General features: G+C 41.1%; 1 protein-coding gene across 7 annotated transcripts in view; it reads left to right on the top strand.

The window, feature by feature from the left end:
- The window catches only part of AK8 (adenylate kinase 8), a 76768-nt gene that overhangs the window by 50759 nt on the left and 4789 nt on the right, over window positions 1-21220 (top strand). The window contains exons 12-13 of one of the 7 annotated variants that reach the window (XM_040531609.1): window positions 18461-18555; window positions 18669-18700. The exons of 5 other annotated variants lie outside the window; for them this stretch is intronic. In XM_040531609.1, the coding sequence (XP_040387543.1) occupies window positions 18461-18555; window positions 18669-18685 (112 nt within the window). In that variant the 3' untranslated portion in view covers window positions 18686-18700. Of the gene's footprint in view, window positions 1-4626; window positions 5603-18460; window positions 18556-18668; window positions 18701-21220 lie in introns of those variants that run through there. One more of the 7 variants, XM_040531610.1, reaches the window with a different exon arrangement.

Here is a 21220-nt window from a genome sequence, read left to right as displayed (position 1 = left end):
ATAATAAAAAAACTCATACAGCATCAGCCACTGCATCCAAAGAACTGCCCTGGAACAAAAAGGAAAATAATTCATTTTCCAGTGAAAAAGTAAGGTATAATGTTTTCTTTAAATTAGAATTTGCTGAAGAGCAAAGGCTTGCTTACAGAAGGGTGCAGAAAAAACCTGCCTTGTATCAGACAAAACCTGTCTACCAAAGAACTCTTCCTATACTGAGAGGAGAGCCATGTATTGCTTTCTATGTTCCTCCCCATGAAGCAGTTATCGCTTAAGTGGACAGGATCCTAATCGTATTGAACTGTGGCAGCCTTTAGGGCAAATAAGAAGCTGAATCTATTAGTGGTCTCTCAGCTACCTAGTGAAAGAACGTCATTAACCACTTAGTGCCTACGGTAAGTGGGAATCCAAATACAATTACAGGTTGGCATCTGAAGCTCAGAACTTGCAAAGGACTGAATTCAGTTCCTCATCCAAATGAGTGTAAATAGATATTTTAGCTTTTTTTCCATTGTTAATGTTTAAGCAACAAGCATTATATATATGTAACAAGAAATATATAGCATAGTGCTGGATAGTTCTAATGTGCAGAAACCTCTTAGTATTTTGCAAAATCTTTCTTGTCTCCTGTTCTCTCCCAAACATAGTTAAAATCAGATTTAGCAGCAACAGTGTCATCTGTTGTATATCTCTCGTCATTAGCTTCAGCTGGTTCATGACCAGCTGTCTGCTGGTTCCAGGCCAGTTTAAGGCAATCAGCAGTTTACAGATTCCCTGAGCCAGAGGGTCATCTGGACAACTGTGTCTAATAGCCCATTTTCCTTGACTTTATAGTCCCTTTTCCACACATTATACTTTTGGCCCCAACCAAATCATATAGAAAGGAGTTTTACTTTTTAATTGGGTGTCATATGAAAACACTGTGGTTTTGGGGGGTTCCTTTCTTCTATTATGAGAAACATTTATAAGCATTCCCTGTTCATCCTCTCGTAACATTCCTGATTTTATATCCTGTTGTATATTCTGGTTCAGCCGTCTCTTTCCTATGCAAAGAATCTTGATGTGTTTATCCTTTCCTTTCTTGGAAGTCATTTCACTCATCTGATTATGCTGTCTTGCTGTTCTGTACCTTTTCTAGTTATTCTAGCTGTTTCTTTTCTACGATGTGACAACCAGAACTTCACTCAGTTTTCAGGGTAGCACTGCATGCTGGATGTATGTATAGTAGCACAAATATTTTTATTTTATTTATATCTTTATTTTGATCTCCATTAATATCTGCTATTATTAGATGGTACTGTGATAGATTTTGGAGGAATGTCTTGCGTGTGTAGATTACAGCAACTACACAGAGTCCCTTTCATTGAAACGATATTGGAAAACTCAGTGAGAAAGAGCCTAAGGACCCTTTAACTCAAGATCTTTGTAATTAAAATTATAGCGCAGTTTGTGTTAGAGTTCTCTTCAAGCTGATAAAACCACTCCATCCATCTGTTCCAATGGGGTCTACTGCTAAGGGTGTTCTGGGATTCCCAGTTCCTCTGCTACATCACTTGCATTGTTTTTTCCATCTGTTCTGAATCCAGGGTCGATTGTTATATCTCGGTATTGATTAATTGTATTACAATAGTACCTACAAACTTCAAACAGTCTCCCTGTGTTAGGCAAATAACGCTGTCAGTCCCCATCTCAGCAAACACAAAAGAAATATGGCCAACAACACACTAAATGGACAAAATTCAGGAGGGGAGGGATGAGCTTGAGGGTTGACCTAGTGGTACAACAAAATAAGTGTATAATATATTTCAAATACCCATTTTGCCAATGCTAAAGCTTTTTCTTTCCCAGTAGAGAAAATAAACAGCAGTAGCTTCTCCAATACAAGTTTTCCAGCTCTGTTTTATTTGGTCTTCAAAAGGATGTGGCTGTATCCCCAATTACATGATCTTTTTACATATTTTTAAAGCTTCTTTTTCATCACTCTACTAAGAACCTGTATTCAAACAGTTTAGACTAATGAAGTTCATAATTTCTGAGACAGAATCTGTGAATATGCTGAGAACAAAAGGGAAAAATCATAATGGAAAAAAAAAGATTTATATATTTTTTTTAACTATTTGGTCTTTACATGGGGCTTTCATATTTCTGCAGCTGATCCCAGTGTGGATTAGGGATAATAAACAGCCTATTAATGGAGGCCTGAACTAGGAAATGGAGTTTGAATCAGCAGCAAAATTCAATGGCTGGTGAAGGTTAATAACTCCATTACTACCAGCTCTATTTTTTAGCCGTTTGAAGAGCTAGGTGTTAGCCTTATCTTACTCCTCATTAATTGAGCTAATAGAACCCCAGTGACCCTACCATGCTGCCATTATCTGAGAGTTTACCAGACATGGACTGGAATACTTATCACTGAATATGTATTCCTCAGATTCATTTTTTATATCAGAAATATTTTTGTTAAAATAGGCTGTCTTCAGGTTTCTTTTTTTTTTTTTTTCCCCTTTCCTTCCTGCCTTCTGTAACAGCTACGTATTTGGAAATTAAATGTAAATGACTTAATTAAAATCCTATCAAGGAACAAGCTAAGTCCCAAAATAGTTGCATCAAGGAAACATAATAGTGATTGAATTTTTCTGACATGAAAAATCTTACAGGGCATTTTTAAAACTTTGGCCTAATTTAAGTGATAGCTATTGTGTATTTATAATAGAGGTATTTTTAATTGATGGCATAAAAAAAAAGATGAGTAACAAAGAAGAAATTTTATAAAGGGAAAAATACAGAAAAATGACTTGCTAATCAAGGCACTAAATCAGTACAATACATTTTGCCTACACAAGGGACAGGGAGAAACAGTAGGTAAATCCAAATGACCGATGGCTTATTTTTTTAAAGAAAGTAGTAAAAATAATAGATCAATTTACATTTCAATCGTTCTTGATTTTTGTCTCTTCTGATTGGAAACAGCTCCTTCTTACCAGAGCCATTTTCTTTACTGTCTGTTGTCTTCACTAATGCTAATTGTTTTCCTTTTTATTATCACTTTGCACATCAGTGCTCCCACCCTAGCTACTCACATCCTCCTCCTTCAAGTCTTCAATGCCAAGCAGACTGACCGGTCTGGTAAAACCTAATGGGAGAGTCCCTGGGAGCTAGAGGGGGCAGGACAGAGGCAGGATCTTCTGCAGGTCAATGGTACGCTTATGAAATAGAAACAACATTTGGAAAATGTGTCTCAGGTGATTAACTCTCACTTGTCTTCCCCACCCCAGCAGAGGTGCTCACCCTCGTAGCTGTGCTGACTATACATTAACTGCGTAGCTATGCTCTGGGGGAGCAGAACACCCTGGCCTAGAGACAGAAACGACAAGGGTTTTTCCCCACCAAAATCCAATATAGATTGTGCTTATCAGGCAAAATGAATGGGTCTTCCTCTCACCTGGACTGGTGATTGACTCGTCTGCTTGACTGATCCCACTGAGTGAGTGGGATCCTTTTAATCCACGGTTGCTACCCCTGTAGCCTTTTCTGAGCTACAATAATTCAGCCATTGTGTGGTCTCTTGGTGCAAGTCTTTACAGACTTTACAGACTTACAGACTTGTTCATCGACAGGTTTTAATGAAGGCAGTTACCTTTGTTTTCCTGATCCACCTGTACTGCAAGAGGTGTCACTGAACACTCCATAATAGGCAAAATATTTCAGGGAAGCATAACTATCCCATTAACCTTTTGCGTAACAGCTGTGCATAAAAAGGCATACATTTGCTCTGGCATCAAGGCTCTATCAAGCAGTCATGCCCACAGGTTCCTTTATAGTGTCAACTAAATCTTCACATTTAGTGCAAAAAGCAGCACACACACAGCCTTTAGCCCAGCACAAAACTGACAGAAGCAGCTCCTTAAACAGATTCCTAAGGTTTCGTCATCGATGGAGAATCCTTATTCTCCATTTTCCTTCTCTTCTGTAGTAGATTGTGCTCTCTTCCCTCCTAAAATAACACTCATCTGAACAGTAAAATCCTTCTATGGACTTTCTGTGGGATGCTTCATTTGCTGCCACAAACATTACTTCTTGTTTCTTACTCTGCTCCAGCAAAAATAGGAGGTATATTTGACTTCAGTTATGGGAGGCAGGTATTATTTTTAGAAGTCACCTCATACAAGCTCCTTTTGATGGCTGGAGCTTGTTTGGTGAAATCCTGGATATAGCAATTAAGGAGATCTCTGATCTCAGCAAGCTTTCTAAGTCTCCAGGAAGAGAAAGAAGAGAAGCTTCTACTTCTAAGCCAAGATTTTTTTATTATTATCTTTTTAAGGACACAAAACCACACGCAGAATCCTTTCATTCTTTTTGCTGCTGAAAGAAAGGATATTTTTCTGCAGTAGCTACCCCTTACAAATGAAGAGACGTTAGGAAACCTGAAGACTTCTGTCCTGTTTTCCCTTACGTTGAAACCATTTTTCTGTAAAGATGCCACCCGCATAAAGGTTGCCTTTCTGAACTCAACACCTAACTAGAGAGAGAGAGACAGAGAGAGATTTCCTACAAGAAACCGAAGATTACTGAGCTTGGTAGCCAAATTCTGCCATGTTTGCACTGAAAATCTCCTCCCATATTTTTCAGGAAACTGAGAGGAAGGGTGTCCTGTGTTCAGTACCTTGGGAACTTGCACATTTCCATCTTGTGAGGGGAGAGTATGTTGATCTGAGAAGTGCCTGAAAGAAGAACCAGGCTTTTAAAACCCTAATTCACAATGACAACTTCATGGGTCTGATCTCTAAAGTCAACAAAGACAGTTCAGGGCATTCACCTTAGACAACTTTTGTTCAAAGAATGAAATAGTCATGGGAAATCAAAGTGTTATCATTTAAATACCAGTCAGATCATCTAACCTATGCTTTTCCCCTCTGAATTCTCTTTGCTTTGGTGACCAAAACCTGTGAATAAAAATCCTAACAGCATCCCTGAGAGCTTACCAAACTCACAGACCCATTGTCAACTCTAAATATTTCTTCATGGACTCAAGCAGTCATTTTTCAAAAATTTACCTTAATTTCATCAGTAGTTTACATACAAAAAGAACCATATACATGCGAGTCTTATTTTTTGAGAGTTAGGAGCTTTTTGTAAGGGAAATACTCATTTCAAGAACAGACTGGAACCAGAAAAACTTGAAAAATAAAACTGGGGGAGGAAAACTTTAATTATAATGGTGTGGCAGCATTTTAATATAAACTGGGTAAAAGAACACATTGATAAAACTAATGAGTGTTTTGAATGTTTGAGAACAGTGGATAGAGACACTATCTGAGAAAGAACAATAGGAAAAGGAGGGTTGGCCAGTGCTGTCAAGCATCTCAGGTTGTTGATCACTTGCCATTTACTTCAGTGGTGTGATAGCAAAAGTTGGCTGAATATTCTGAGTAAACGTAGAAAGGTCACTGTTACATCTGTGCATGTTAAAGTTTAGTTTATGAAAGTCCATTACTGCATTTTCTGTCTGATTTTTCACCAGGGCAGTTACTTTTAAATACGTTAGAAATGTACCTTACCTTTGAACTCTATGATTACTAAAATTCAGGATTTTTTAATTAAAAACTTAGGACAAGATTGTGCCAGCCGCGCTCTGATTTAGAAGTCTCTTTGGATCTGAGACTAATCCCAAAGTAAGCCGTTACTCAGAGCTAGTGTGGCTGGCAAAATTGGCCCATGCTGAAAACCACAGGCAGAACAGGCATTATGCTGCTTTTGCTTAGATTCTCCATGCTGAAGATCTGGGAAGACAAGTGCATCAGTCTGTAGCAAATATAATACGGCTTGGGTGATTAAAACTGTCAAGTAATATTGCATATTGAATGGAGACTAGTTTGTCATTACCATGAGGATTAGAAAGTGTAATCTTCATTAAAACATCAGTGGATTTACTGCTGTTTGCCTTGGAACAAGGTATTTGCTCAGAATTTTCTAGTAAGTAAATTTAGCAAGTGCAGGGCAATTTAAGAGAGTGGAGCTGAATAGTGTCATAGTTTATTCTGCAGGAAAGATGTTGGAATGATCCCTTGTGTCTGATAGGTGCACTGGATCTAATTCCCTTGGTCTGGATCACCTGCAGTCACATAAATGTATTAATCACTATCACTTATGTTGGCTTCCTTTGGCTCAGGTGTAAGTGGTGACCCAGTGTTTTTGTGCTGTGTAAGGGTTATAATTTCTGTCCCTAAATGCATTGTGTTCATAAAACTATGTATTACAAAACTGTGTCCTGTGTGAGGCTTGAAATACGTTTTGGCTAAGGCTTTCCTCTGTCCCACAGAGGTTTTCATCTTGTCCTTTTCTAACAGGTACTGTATTTCTGAGCTTAGAAAGACACGTATCATGCTTTGCATGTGATCAAAATTTCAGTATATATGTATTTGTCATCTAAGATTGTTCTGATACAAATGCTGATTAGTATCCCACAGGTATGCACTGCAGTGATCCAGAGAGGTCTGATTTTTTGGTGTAACTGTCCTATCCAAAGACCATGGTATAGCAGGTTAAGAAATAAGCATTTCATTTAACCTCCAGGAAATGCTGCTACATTTGTGAACGTGATTTAAACTGATTTTCAGACCAAGTATATAGGAAGAGTTCCTCCTCATGTATTCAGTGAAATCAGAGGATTTGTACTGGCCTTGCATTGGCCCCAAAGTTGAAGGGAACAGAAAGGAAATAGAGAAATCACATCTTCTCAACCCCTTGAGCCTTTGGACTTTTCAGATTGACATATAACTTTCTTAGCTGTGTTTCCAGTAAAACACTGAACTATCAAAGCTAAGTCATGGGTATGGCAAACTTGCTGTATTTAAAAAAAAGCAGTTTCTCCTTTGAAAAGTGCAGGTTCCTCATGGATTGCTGTCTCCGGTTGTACATTTCTAACTGCCACGGATGAGAGCACATAAAGATTACTAGAATAAGAATTTTCATTGGCTTTCATACCACCATTTGAAATGTAATTGCAGCCTGAAAACTTGCTTTTTGTTGTCGTTGTTGTTAAAAATGTTATTGCCAGTCCATTAATACTGAATCCAAGGTTTTATTAACTTTCAGTGAACAATTGCTGAAATGCATTTTGTTCAGTGGTTACTAAAGAATTCCATGTATTCCAGTTCTGGAATTCTTCCAGTAAGTAGCTGTTACTCAGAAAAATCATCCAGCAAAATGCAACAAAACTAGTGATGGCAGAAGAGAAGCTTGGACATAACGGCAAGGGAGATCTAGGACCGGATTCAGTACTTAAGGTCTCACCGAAGTCCTTCTTTACATTTGCCTTACACCGTAGGCAGTTCAATCAGTACAGCTACCAAGTTGTCCTGTCTACAAAAACTTGACAGGAGCTTCTGATCATCTTGTTTTACTGCTAAGCATGGGAGAGCTCCGTATTCAGGCTGAATATTTGTTTTTATTTCCTGACTTGCAGAGAATTTCTCCAGTGGTTCCCAAGTTTCTAATCGTGCTGTCTTCCTCTCCCCCACCCCTACCTGACCCTGCCATAGATCTCAACTGTTGTTTTACCTTGTTGATGTTTTGTCTATATTTGCTTTAACCAGATGCCCCTCTTTGCATGCAGCACTGGGACTCATCCCCTCTTTCCTATCAACAATAATTAGCCTTGTAAGACTAATGGAAGAAATCGTGTCTAATTACCCTGTTGAAGGCCCAATTATGTTATTAACATTTGTGGGCTATAAGCTAATGATGAGGAGAGCCGCTCATTTGCATAGCATTAAGTTAATTGAGCTGGAAGCTATGGGGTGGATAGCAGTGATGATAGCAGGATTCTGTTACAGAATGGATAATGATGACCGGAGCAGGACGATTCACCTGACAGGTTTATTAATTAACAGCTATCTGATTACCTAAAAGAAATGGCAAGTGGCGGTCCTTCTGAAAGAAGCTGCAGTATTTTATTTTTTCTTAATGAAAGATTCTGTATCACCGTTGATTCTAGGGGTGATTTATGGTAATGGCAGCGAAGCTCTTTACTGGAAGCCTGCACATAAGCCTGTTCTGGGTCCAGCCTCCCCACCCTTACAAAAATGCCCTGGGAATGTCTGATAATTTTAAATACATCTAATTCTTACCTGGTGCACTCAGGAGGGCTGCGCCAGTGAATTTGTACGGTTGTATGAACGGCATATTTTGAGAATCCTTAATGGTTATATAACCTTTGAGTTTTGCCCTTGGAAGAACTGGATGGTTTGATTTTTATAAATGTGTTTTGTTCATTATGGTTTTAGGGGGGATTCTCTGTTGTATTAGGGAGAAAATAACTACAAACCTTTAGTATTTCAGGCTTTCCCGCTATGTACACGCTGCAAAGTGAGTGCCCTTAACTTCACTTTATTACCAAGTACAAACAGTTATGCAAAGTTTTTGGGCCTTTTAAGGAACAATTTTTTATTATTCTTTAAATCCGTTAAAAAGAATAAAAATCTATCTTTTCCTGTTTGATTAGATGTCAGCTTCTGCCTGGTTAAATCCAAACACATTGTAATTCACAACAGATTCAGTCAGTCTTGTTTGAGCTGTAGTATCGTGGAGATGAAAAAACGCCACTCTGTTTAAAAGTTGCCTGCACTAATCAGTCCAGCAGAAGGCTGAGAAGCTTGTGACATGGGTGCTCTTTGTTAGAAAACCACAGCGTAATTCTGAACATACTGAAATGTCAAATACAGCTTCCTGTCAGTGGATCTTTTTAGATTTTTTTTTGCTACGTTGAAGAGCCCATTATTAAATCATGTGAACTCCAGACCTCACCTACTGACTAAGATACCCAGTTCATCGCGAACTACCTTTGACCAGACTTGTTCCAGGAAAAAAGAGAACACTACAAATTTTAACCTTGCAGAGAATGACCTTTTATCCAGTTAGATGGTGTTATGATTTGTGTTTCGATAGTAATAGATTTGTGAAGAGTAAAGATCTATGGACAAAATACAATTAGCAATATTTTGCTGTTGGAGATTGTGCATTCAGAAAGTCTCCCTGCCTTCTAGGGCTGGCGTTTGCTGGGTGCAAAAGAAGCTGAGAACATTGCCTTGATCTGATGTAGTTTACTAGATACATGCAAACATTTGCAAAACACCCCAGGCACTTTTGGTCATAAGGAGAAGAGAAGAAGAATGGAAAATCAAAAATGAAAGAAGTAATTTGGGAGAACAGCTCATGGAGCTGGCTAGCAGTCTGATCTGTTTTCTGCGTAAGACCAGCAGCTGCCAGCGAGGATAAAGAGTCCAGCTGTTGATGCTGATTGAGGGAGAGTGACTGTAGCTGTGGACACTTGTGTGATGTGAAGCAAGTTAGGGAGAAGTGTCTGTGTAGCATTTACAAGAAGCATCTTCCAGCACACATGTCAAAATTACCTAAAAAGGTTGCTCAGGAAACCTAGCACGATAAGTAAGTGTCTGTGTGGGAATTTAAACCCTCCATCCTTCTGGTTCTCATTAGCTGTCTGTAATCACTAACCCATACAGTCAGTGGTGGATAGAAATATCTTTACTGTATAAATTAGCTTTTCTGTGAGGTGTTGTGTAGTTCACTGCAATGCCTCGCTGTATAAAATAGACAAACACAGCATTGAGCCTAGATACAATAGATAAGGAATTATGTATTTAATTCAGAGTTCTGTATAGAGTGCTCATAAAAGCTTGATCATGATAGAGAGGCCAATAAACGTTTGGGAACATAAATATTTCTGTAGGAAATGGCTTTGTGAAACATTTAGCTGTTGAGTAATAAGAAGAACAGAGCAAATCAGAGGAGCAGAAATCTCTAGGTACTAATCTGATGGGTTATATATGTTACAATGATGATAATGTTGAGAGAGAATTTTTGAGTAGCAGCAAAATACATTGAGTCCTGCGCTTTCTACTAATGTCTTCATCTTTTTGTGCTTGCCCAACTGACCATCTCAGCTGCTCCAAAACTCAGCTTTAAACCTAGGAGCTCTGAGCTACTGCTGTCTTTGAACATGCCATGTAAGTTCTCTGAATTTGCAGGAGCTGAGTGCTTTGAGCAGGCAGAGCAAAGCCTTGGAACCTCAGACTCGCACAGACCCACCTGTCAGCTCTGCTGTTGGGACAAAAACATCTGTCAGAGGGACATGGAGGGACACGATGTTCTGGCAGATCTGATGGCAGCTTCTACCAAGGGACAACCGGGAGAAAGCTGGGTGCGGACCGGAGGCAGTAACTTCTCCAGGCAACACAACAGCACTAGAAGAGAATACGTGCTGTGTCCTCAGGCACTCTATTACTTGTATGACTGGGTGCCTGATGTTCCCAGTCAGGAAGGGAAGTAGTGGAATTAGTGGAAAAGACAAGGTAAACTGAGTGCATTTGATCTTCTGCTGTATGACTACTTCTCGTGATAAAAAAAAATGTTGGGCAAAACCAGATTCCGATAAATTGGATCATTGTACAATAACATGAGGAGGGGTAGTAGGTAGTGGGTTTTGGTCCGAGCACACAGCCCACAGACTCTGCAGAAGGACGGGCAGCGTTTGTTGTCAGGGATGGACTGCAAGGGAAAATGTAACTGCCTGAGGATTTCAGAGGAAATGATGCTCTGGGTCTCTGTCTTTTGTTTTTCTGGAACATCCATTACTTGAGTATTTAGGCATTGGTCCAGCCAGACAACACAAGGAAATATATTTTAAAAAATCACACATCAAAAAGTATTTTAAATGACCACATTTTAGAACAAACATTCTGGCAACACAGCTGGTGCTCTTGTCAGTCTGTAGGCTCGAAAATACGAGAACCAGTAAGAAAAATAAAAACAACCTAGGAATAGCTAATCAGGTTAGAAGTGATGTTTTGGCTGCAAGGATTTTTGAGTGCTGTAGAGAAAAATAGAGTAAGATTAGAAAATATTTGTCCATCCTGGATGACAGATGTGGGAGAAGATGTTATCATTTGTTACTTCTCTTTTTTTCCTCTGAAAACAGCAGTAGCAATGAGCTGGCAGGCACAGTGAAATGCAGTTAGCAAAAGTAATGGGAGTTGAAAGTTTGACCTTTTGTGATGGAAATTTGATATGAAAAAAGGGGCTTTTGATAATTTCTCTATCCAATCAGATATGGGAGATGTCTTGATCCTGTTTGCTCATTTGCATGCCGACTGATCTCATTTGAAAACCCAATCATTCAGAAATATTGGGACATCAACAGAAATGTTACAAGCAAGGAGCTGTTTTATCTGAAAGGTCTGCAGGATGTCATCTCTTGTTTTTCACTCCAGTGGCCTGATCTCTTCTTCGTGATTCCGTGTTTTTATTGGCAGGATAAGTTGAGCATATTGAAATGCAAATAGCACTTTCCACATTGAACCAAAATATAGAAGTTTTTTCTGTATGATTGATTGTATCCAGGGCACTTCAAAAGCAACAAAGAAAATACTTTTCTGCAGTGCCTCTGATTTCTTGACATTGCCAGGTTTTGACGGTTCCTGTTAGCAGTCATTGGTAGCAAGTGATTCCTGGGTTTCTGTCTCACCTCTGCTTTCTCCCCACGGAAGGCCCACGCTGATGCAGTTCACTGGTTCTGGGACCAGGGTGCAAGATCAAGTTTGTCTGCACGGGCACACATACACTTCCAAGTTATTATCCCAGGTGCTGTCACAAATATATTCAATAGATTTAATGAAATTGCAGAGGTTTTTAATTCAGAGTCTACCAATATCACACTGGCTTTCAGCTGTGTGTATAACTGTCCAGATACTTACCTGGCTAGTCGGATTTCAGATCCTAGGCACTGCCCACTTAGCTGAGTTTAGGATCAACTTTATCTCCAAAGCAATTTAACCTTTCTATTTTCTAGAACAGGCAACCCAGTTTCCGCATGACTCAACCACACAATGGGTTAATTAATGGTAGGTTTTCCTGCTGTGTAACTGGTATCATTATCCTTTATTTCAGGGAGTGCCTATTAAGCCAATATCTTGAGCCAAAGTTTTGCATTTCTTAATCCAGAAGCTAGGAACAAACTAACAATATATAGCACTTCTAAGTAAAGGAGGTAATTTAAAATAATCTCCTTTTTTTGGCATAATACCTTTCTAACATCAGGGTCAAGCTCTATGAAAAATATTTTTTCTTTAGTACTGCAAAATTTTTTCCCCACCTGTTTTTCCACCTTGACAACCCCTACCCTGCTAACGGGAGTGCTGTCCTCGGAAGTGAGACAAAAAAGCACCTTCTTTCAGGGACTTTTTAGGATTATTCTGCTTTGTAGAAAAATGTAAGTATTCACTAAGTGTAAGTTTCTTGCCTCCCTGGTGAACACCTGCGTTGGACTGCAGAGGTTCTCTGCTTTTCTGGTTTGGTGTAATTCTTTACACAAAACAGAACGATTCCGGCAGAAGAGGACAGAGATGGATTTTATTAGTTTAGTGTTGTGGCATTTGGCTGGGAGATGGTTCATAACTGGAATGTCAAAGAGAAGCTGGCACATTTTAAAGAGTTACCCTGAGAACCAGCTGTTGGCTGTCTCTACCTAACAAAACCTCTCTTAAAATTGGTGTATTTGTGTGCAGAGTTTTGCTTTTGGCCCACCCTCTTGGATTCTCTGGAACGGGCAGATTTGGAGAGGGGATTTCATGTCCTGTGCTGTAGGGTGGAGCACATGAGGAGGAGGTGAGCAGGTACCTGGGCTCATGGACCGACAGAGGAGGCAGCAGGGAGGGCGCCCCGCAGGGGCTGCTTGCCACAGCCCTCACCTGGAGGGAATGGATGCGAGGGAGGGGATGAACCAGATTATAAGCTTTACATAATGGGATGTTTTGAAAGTCGTTTAGTTGGTATTTGTACAACACTGTGAAACGTAAAGCTCTGAATTAGACAAGAGATCAAGAATTACCACGGTGTTCCTCAGGTGGGTGACAATATGCCTGACTAGGGACCCACAGAAGTTCACTGTCTTCATCATTGACCTACAGAAATAGTATACTAACTTGGCTTGTTCTTTATTCAATAGATTTTGAGGTCTAACCACAATTTAGTGCATCTATTTGTGATATTCATCTACACCTAATTTCTTCAGTACTAGATGTACTTCTGTGTATGGGTTGGGAATTTCACTGCTAGAAGAATGTGTCTGTTTCTGAGTGAGGACAGGAGTACCTTGACTGATAGGCCTCTTCAAATCCAGAGAATCCGTTTCATCAAATCCTGTGGCCTGTCAGCTAGGGGAGACTGCTTTGTAAAACAGCAGAAATGGTAAATCCCTCCATTCTTTGTGTAATAAACTGAAGTTGTTGGTATGAATAGCTGGTACAACTCAGCAGCTCTCCGAATTAGACACCGAGTGTTTTCCCAGATGGGAAATCAACCCCCTTCATCTCTCGTGTATTTTAGAATATCGAACCATGTAAGTTAAAACATGATGCATTATTCTCGATAACCACAGCAATGTAGCTCCTTCCTGCTGGATTTTTTTAAACATACTTCTCTCTCCCCACCTATTTCTTTTGCTCCTTAGTATTAAAAAAAAACCTGCAGCTTAGTTTACCAATATTTTCTCTGTGCTGAAGTCAGCATAGAATATTAGTGTCCAAAAAGTTGTAAAACAAAAGACTATCATATGTTGCACCTTTTAATCATGTAATTGCTGAGTGACATTTAACTCGGAGGCTTTAAGTTACTCCTTTGTCAGCCAGCCTTCTCCTTCTGCCCTTCGCATTCCTTCCTCCTCTCGAAGCAACCTGCTTTTGCAGAGTAGTGCTTTAACTACACTGAAGTTTGGCTGGGCTTCTACATATTACAGCAGCAACACGAAAGCAAACAATTGAAGTATTTGAGAACAATGAAATATGTATGGCTATCTGTGACAGCCCTATAAAGCAGAGCAATTAGCCGCGTAATCCGAGAAAGCCAAAGCGACCGGCAGCCCACGGTTCCCTATTAGTTAAATGCTTTTTGTACGTCCTCATCCCATCAAATCAACTAACACTTCCTTTAATTGGTTCATGAATTATACAGCTTGGCTGCATTATAATTTAATCACCAGTAAACATTCCTGGGGCCCGCTGTAAAGTGTATAGCGCTCATTAATTCCTTAATTTCAGCAGATGGAAGGGGAGATCGGATGAACGGTGGCAGTACAGAGCGCCTTGGGCAATGGAAGAAGGAAGAAAAGGTGGGGGGCCGTTTAGGTTTTTTAAGGGCTGTCAGAAACTCAATCTGTGAGCTGTCAGCAGCTTGGACCCGTTTCCCCCCGCCTCCCCCTGCCTTCACCCCACCTACTGCTGCAAGTGACTGACGGATTCATATGGAGGCTTGTCAACCCGTCTTTAAACATCAAGCCAGCGGGTAAACCAAGCCCAATGTAAATTAATTCTTGTCTTACGGGCCCCCCTTTCTCTGTCCCCATGAATATTTCATGGCGGGCAGCATAAATATTAATTCTAATAGCTCTGCACAGTGGTTATTATTTCTGTTTTATGACAAATATTCATAAAATATTCAGGACCCTTTTTTAGAACATTTACACACTTGATTGTGAAATTTTCCAGCTTCCTGGGGACACAGTAAACATATTGGGGTTCTCTTGATGGACTTTTTTCTCTCTTAATTAATACTACGCCACATTAATATTTAATCAGATTTAGTTTTCTTTTCCCCAGAAGTGAACCCTATTACATTTGAGGATTTATTTGACAGTATTTAAACAGGGAATTTTTATTCCCTATTATGAAATTGGTTTCCTTTGACACATATATAAAATGACACATTATAATCCATTCTTTTATTCCCTCCCCTTGCCCCCAAATCATACACTTTCTGGTGTCAGGTCTTTAATTTATCTTATATACCAAATATCCTACCAACAGCAAAAGTTAGCCTTTAAATGATGGGAGTGGGGGGACTTTAATGTAGCATTTTATAAGAACGCTTAAGTTTAAGCATAATTTACTATAAATTTGATTCCATTTATTAAAAAGGAAGAAAAGTACAGGTTTCCTTGTTGGAAACAGGAGGTACTAGAGAAAAGCTGCAGATAGATAGCAAAGGCATTCGTTCTGATATGAGTTTGCTAGTGCTTAACCCTGGAGTTCTTGCTCCACTCAAAATTTGCTCTGCAGGATCTCATTAATGCAGGGGAGGGTTGCGGGCATCTAAGGAAACATGTCTGCATTTGGGGGAGCAGATTCAGGTTCCTGACCTCAGGCCTCTGGGGCTGCAGAGGCTTTCGATTATCTGAGACTGAGTTTGATTAACCTTACGGATTGTGGAAATCGTGCCAGCCACATTACTCTAAAGCAGTGCTGGCTGCCATCTTATTCTGTGATTCATAAAGCACCGCTGGAATGAACTCCAGGGGGAATGCAAAGATGCTAGAATAACAGCTGAGAGTAACAAGGAGGCAAAGAATAGAAACGAGGGGAGAAATGTAAAGCAGTTTTGCATGGAGGTAGTAATGCATCCAAGCCACTTATTACGTATGGAAAGAGTTAATATTGCCTTAAAGAAGCGATTCAGAAAAAGCTTTAAAAATGCACCGAAGCCCCTAGTACGAAAACATTTGCTCTGCATATGTGTGCTTCTCGCTGCGCTTATGTAACGTTTACACAGCCGGTAGCTCTTCAGACCGCCGTTGCGTGGAAGGGCTCTCGCTGCCAAAAGGCCTGGGGTTCTTCGCTGCTGTAACCCTGCGTGATGCCAGTGGAGCTACTTTGCTTTACCCCAGCTTGAGACCCAGCCCATTGTTCTGTAAAGCAGACAGGCAGCGCTACCCCGCCAGCCTGCGCCTGGTCCCCGCGTGTAAGGCGTCGTGGCACCCGCGATGCTGCTGAGCCAGCCGGCTGCTGGGCTGGGCTGCGGGAGGGACCCTGTCCCCTGGCTGCAGAGCCCGAGCACATCTAACCACATCTAACCGGTGGGTGGGAAACGTCTAACAGAGTCAGAACTCCGCGCCGCTGCTGAAGGGAACGGCTGCCGCTAAAAAGGATGTTGTTCATCCTCCCCTGGCCAGAAGCCACGTCCTGGGAATAGCGCCCCACTTAACTGCCTTTCGTCGTCACTCGACAGAAATGCAGCCGTTTGAAAAGAAAGATCCCATGCCCGCAAATAGCTTGTCATCAAATGAATCGTTATAGGAACTCAGCGAGCAAAGCGCTCGTGCCGATTAACCTGTTTTAGTCTTTATGCAACATATTTTCCCTTATGGTCAAAACCTAGAGGGTGAAATTACTTCCCAAAATAGAAGCAAGCATCTTTCCTCAGAAGATATCCCAGAACTTGAAAGACATTGGTGAATAAACCTCCCAACAGCTCCTTCCATAAATAAGAGATAAGGATCATTTCATCCATCGCAGAGAGATGCAGAAGCAGCATTTGGGGTAGGAAGTAAACTAAGATCCACGTTCAGTCGGTCGTGCAGCCTTAGAAGATCATTTGTAGTCTGGGTACCCATGGGCAAAATACCGGGTTTATAGCTACATTGAAAGAAAGTGGAACAAGACTGGGGGAAAGGTAGATGGGGTCTGTGTAACCAGTTTAATTTTTAAGAGGGAATTTGGGGATGCAGAATGTAATTATGGAAATACAAGGTGCGCAGAATCCTGTGTCTGGGCCCCTGATTCTTGAGAGGAGGCTTAGCCAAGGTCTCAGGTCCAAGACGTGCCTATTACTACAAGAAAGGGAACATTCATAAGGGGAACTGCTTGATCCGAATCAGGTGTCTGCCTAAATAGTCAATAAAGACAAGATGACCTGGGTTTTAGCTGGGAATAGTCACTTGGATTCAATTCTGAATTCCCTTCTACCCATCAGCTTGAACCAGTACCTTGGTTTGCCATATCCTTGTGATAACTCAATGGTTCTACTCAGGAAAAAGATCCTTTTGCAAAGCAGATTTTTCTTGTATCTTGGCCAAGCCTGCCTTCTTACCTGTACTTGGCTTGCCGTTCTCATGTGATAAAGAGGTTTGTAGTTTTATGCATTTCTGGAAACTTTTAAAACCCCCAAAAATGTGGTCAGTTTTAACAGGGGGTCTTACAGTTTAGACAAATTCAGGTCAGTTGTGAGAGATGCTGCTTGTCTCCCTGCCAGTTCAGGCCGTAATGCCCGCCAAGGCTTTTTCATCCTTTTGTGATAACTGTGGTATTTCCTTCTCCGCCTGCTTTGGCTCTGTTTTATGAGCCAAAAGGAGGAGCATGCATTTGTGCCAATGGTCACACGAGGATTTTACCTGTGGTAGCCTTCCAGAGAGCCGCTGCACCCATGCACTTCTACAGCCTCATTTCTTTTTCAGCTTTATAGCTCATTTACAAAAATTGTAACCACTGCATTGCCTGAGCTAAGTCCTCCAGGAGAGTTATTCTCCACAGGGAACTACACCATGGCATCAGATAAGCCTGTACTGATATCACCAAGCTGTCTAAGATGTGTTGTGCCCTGTCAAAGACTCCATTTTCTAGCCTTGAACTTGACATTTTCTACTTGTCTGCCTAGAAAAGAGGGTAAACTTTGGTTCTTCCCTCTCCTTCCTCTCCTTCTTTTGCTCTCCCTCTCCCTCTCTCTTTCCGTTCTCTTTTGCTCACATTTACGGGGGGTTCTGTCAAAGTCCTGCCAGCAAAGTTTGCCGTAACTTTGAGATCACACAGGCATCTGATCCTTTTTTTTTTTTTTTCTTAAAGCAGGCTGATGTGGTATGTTGTAAACTGCCAGGAGCACTTGCTAATTTAGTAGTTAATGACAGTCACAGAGAGTGTTTTTCTTGCCCCTGGAGAGGCTTTAGACACAGCTGGGGTAGATTTGCCACTATCAATTATGCACAATTTTAAACAAGAATTGGCCAGCAGGGGCCTCTTTTTTTGCAGAGCACAGAGCGTGAAGAATGGGAATATGGCAGCTGGTACCTGCCTACGAGGGGGAAGATATATAGGAGTCAAGAAAATAAGGGAAAGATTAATAGCTTACTATTTTTAAAGTTGCAGTTTCAACTCAAAAGTTTAAATGTTACATTAAAAGTGGCCCAGTGCTGGTATTTGTTGTTTTTGTTTGCTTTTTTGTTGGCTTTTTTTTTTTAATTCAAGCATCCTAACTTTATTGCAAGGCTTGATCTGGCCCTAGTGGAGCCACAAGCAAGTCAGGAATATCTGTGTTTTAAAAGCCAGCTAGGGAGTCAAGGTTCTGCCTCAGATACTACGCCACATTCTCTTTTCATCCCTAAAGGAAAACAAGGTATGAATTCAATTAGATTTAATGGTGTCAGTCAAATTTCCCAGACAATAATTTTACAAAAAGAGCTCGGCTTTGGGCTCCCCTCCACTAATGTCAATCCTGAATAATTCCAGGTGATAGGAAACGCCAAGGATGAGAATCCAACCTAAGTAAATAGCTCAGGTCTAGAACAGTCAACATCTGGATCGTTCATCTGGGTCAGGCTCATAAAGTGGCAAAGTTTAAGTTACAGGACCAAAACCTGTGAAAGGCCACGGCCTGCAGGCACAGCTTTGGATCTCTTGAGATGTGAAGGCAGCTGGCAGGGCAGCGGAGCCGTCCTGGAAGGTGACTCGGTACCTGTCTGGGGAGGGAAGCGTGCCTTAATCCCTAGCTCAGTGATATCAGATTCAGGCACACAACACTTTATTTTTTATGGCAACACATTTTTTCCATTATAGGTGCTTTGAGTCAGTGACATTATATCCGCAAAACAGGAAAACCACCACCAAAAAATTCTCCTGAGGCCAACTCTCAGCACTGACAGTTGTTAATAACTTGGATTAACTAGGTTGTTTGCCATCTGGAACAAATGCGTCGCTCAGGATTAGAGGAGTGCTGCTGTGGAGGTCAGTAAGCTTCCTTCACTTGCTGTAGGGCTGTGACACATTCTTCCAAAAATGTCTCACAATTGTGCTTGAAATAAAACTTACTTTTACCTTCTCCTCTCTCCATTTGCAAAGGGAAGCCACCGTCATGCCCTGGTGACCTCTAAGATGTTAGACAACACAGACTAGTCCAAAGCCAGAAGCAACTGGAATGCTCTTTTGGAACACCAGAAGGCTGGTAGGAGAGCAGCGTTATATTCCAGCGTTTAGACACTCTACGTATTTCATCGTCATCCAAAGGCAGGCTAGTTCTCATAACAGGGCCTTTGACTAGGTACACAGTGACGGTGTCATCAACATTATTAACTTGTTTGAATTGAATCTCTGTAATGTATCTGAAAGCTGTAATAGATTAGATAAGTGATATCAAGTACAGTGGGAAGGAGGCAGGATTCTGACGTGAGATTTTTTTCCCTTCAGTATTTGTGTTCACAGTTTTATTACCTGTGAAAGCTAGCTGGCGGGCTGGACCTTCCCATCCCTCTCCTGGGAGGGCGAACAAAGGAGAGAGGACAGAGCTTTGCTTGTGAGTCGCTTGGCTTCACTCCTGCATCTAGCAGCGATGTTGCCACTCAGTGGTGGCCTGGGGGATGTTTGTCCCCAGAGACCTGGGCTGAGAGGCTCTACCAAGCTACACCCCACAGAAACCAATAAATTGCAACTGGATTCCAGTGATTTTTGGTTGGCATGAGGTAGGAGCTGAGCCCGTGATTCGGGGGTGAGGATTCTTCGTACATCTCTGCCCAGCCTCTCCGGTGAGCACCTCTCGGTGCTGCTGACTGACACCACTCACCTGTTGCAGAGCCGAACGAACGGCTTGCCAACTCTGAAAGAGAAGCTGCTAGATGCTAATCTAGCAGCATAATGTGGTATCCTTTGATATGAGGCTGTGTTTCCTTGCCTCCCTGTCTACCAATTCTGATGACATCTGTTTCATATTTCTCCTTGATAGAAGTTGTGACACATTACAACATACAAAGCCTGGCTGATTCCTAAAGCGAGCTTCACAGATGATGCATTTTTGTGGGGGGAAAAAAAATATATTACACTCTGTATGTGAAAGGGGCCAACCCCTGCTTGAATCCAGTACGTGCAGGGAGTTGTTCCAGTTACTGTGCTAAATGCTGGATCAAGGTCGTGGATGCAGGCCTCTTTCTTAGAGGATTTCCAAGAGAAATCCAGCGAAGGTGTTACCTGGACAGTTTGAGGGTCTGGTTTATGTGATCAGGATCACAGCAGCTGAGAGGTGGACACAGGAAATGTTGCACAGAAATACCTTGAAGCTACCAGAAATAGCAGAAGGCTGGCACTTCACAGAGTGCATGCATGTAAATGGGGTTTACTCATGTGAGTAAGCCTCCTGGGGCTGCATAATAGACTGTGTGTGTTACGCGTCTCCTTCAAAATGATAATAAAGCTTTCTAATTGGAAGTACTTTAAATCTACCTGATAGTTCTGTCTGTGTTTTTCCCCTTCATCTTTTTCCTGCTTCTGAACAATTTTAAACTGACAGCCCCGGGGCGCGATGTTTTCTCTCATCTCCGGGGATGTGCAGTGCGGCGGGGTGAGGCGTCCCACCTCCAGCTGGAAGGACAGTGAGACGAGGAGTTTGTGCTGTATATTGTGCGTGCCTTTTTACAACCCATCTGGGGGAAAAAAAATCCATATTAGCGGGGATGTCTATGCTCTCCCACATCTTCCCCCTACACTTTTCTTTAATGGTGACACCAGACTGGATAATAAGAAGCATCTTGTATAAAAGAGAAGGGAAGCTCAGACAAGGCTTTCAGAGTTCATTTTGTTGGCAGCTTTTTAAGTGGAGTTTTTTAGGCTCTTCTGTTTCAAACACCGTAATACTTTCTGAGTTAGTAACTATGAATTACGACAAGCTTTCTTGATATGCCAGGTTATAATCCTTTAGTGGTTTTGTTTATTTCAGAATATAATAGGGAGCCGTATCAATTATCATGACTGTATAAATGTTGTTCCTCTCTACTAGAATATTCATCTTGAGCTATATCATCAGATGTTACCTGTTCTGACAATCACGTTTTTGTGCCATTGTTGGGCAACAGAAACAAAGAAAAACAAAATGTTAAGAGTGTAAGGGATAAAAGAGTGTTGAAACTGTTGTTCTTTTCCTGTCTTTGGAATCTCCGAGATCTTGAATGTTTTATTCCTGGCTGTTATTTGTTACCACAGTGTGAATAGAAGTCATTATCTGTAAACATTTGAAAAGAGAGATGATTTTCATAACTTTAAATCCTACAAAGGATTCTAGTAATCTGCTATGTGCATGCCAAGGTAAAGCTCAGCCTTTCATCTGGTCTGATCCCACCCAGTCA

Source organism: Cygnus olor, chromosome 19 (assembly GCF_009769625.2).
Source record: "Cygnus olor isolate bCygOlo1 chromosome 19, bCygOlo1.pri.v2, whole genome shotgun sequence".
Classification (NCBI taxonomy): Eukaryota; Metazoa; Chordata; class Aves; order Anseriformes; family Anatidae; genus Cygnus; species Cygnus olor.
The sequence above is the reverse complement of the archived record's forward strand: the minus strand, read 5'-3'. Positions and strand labels throughout refer to the sequence as shown.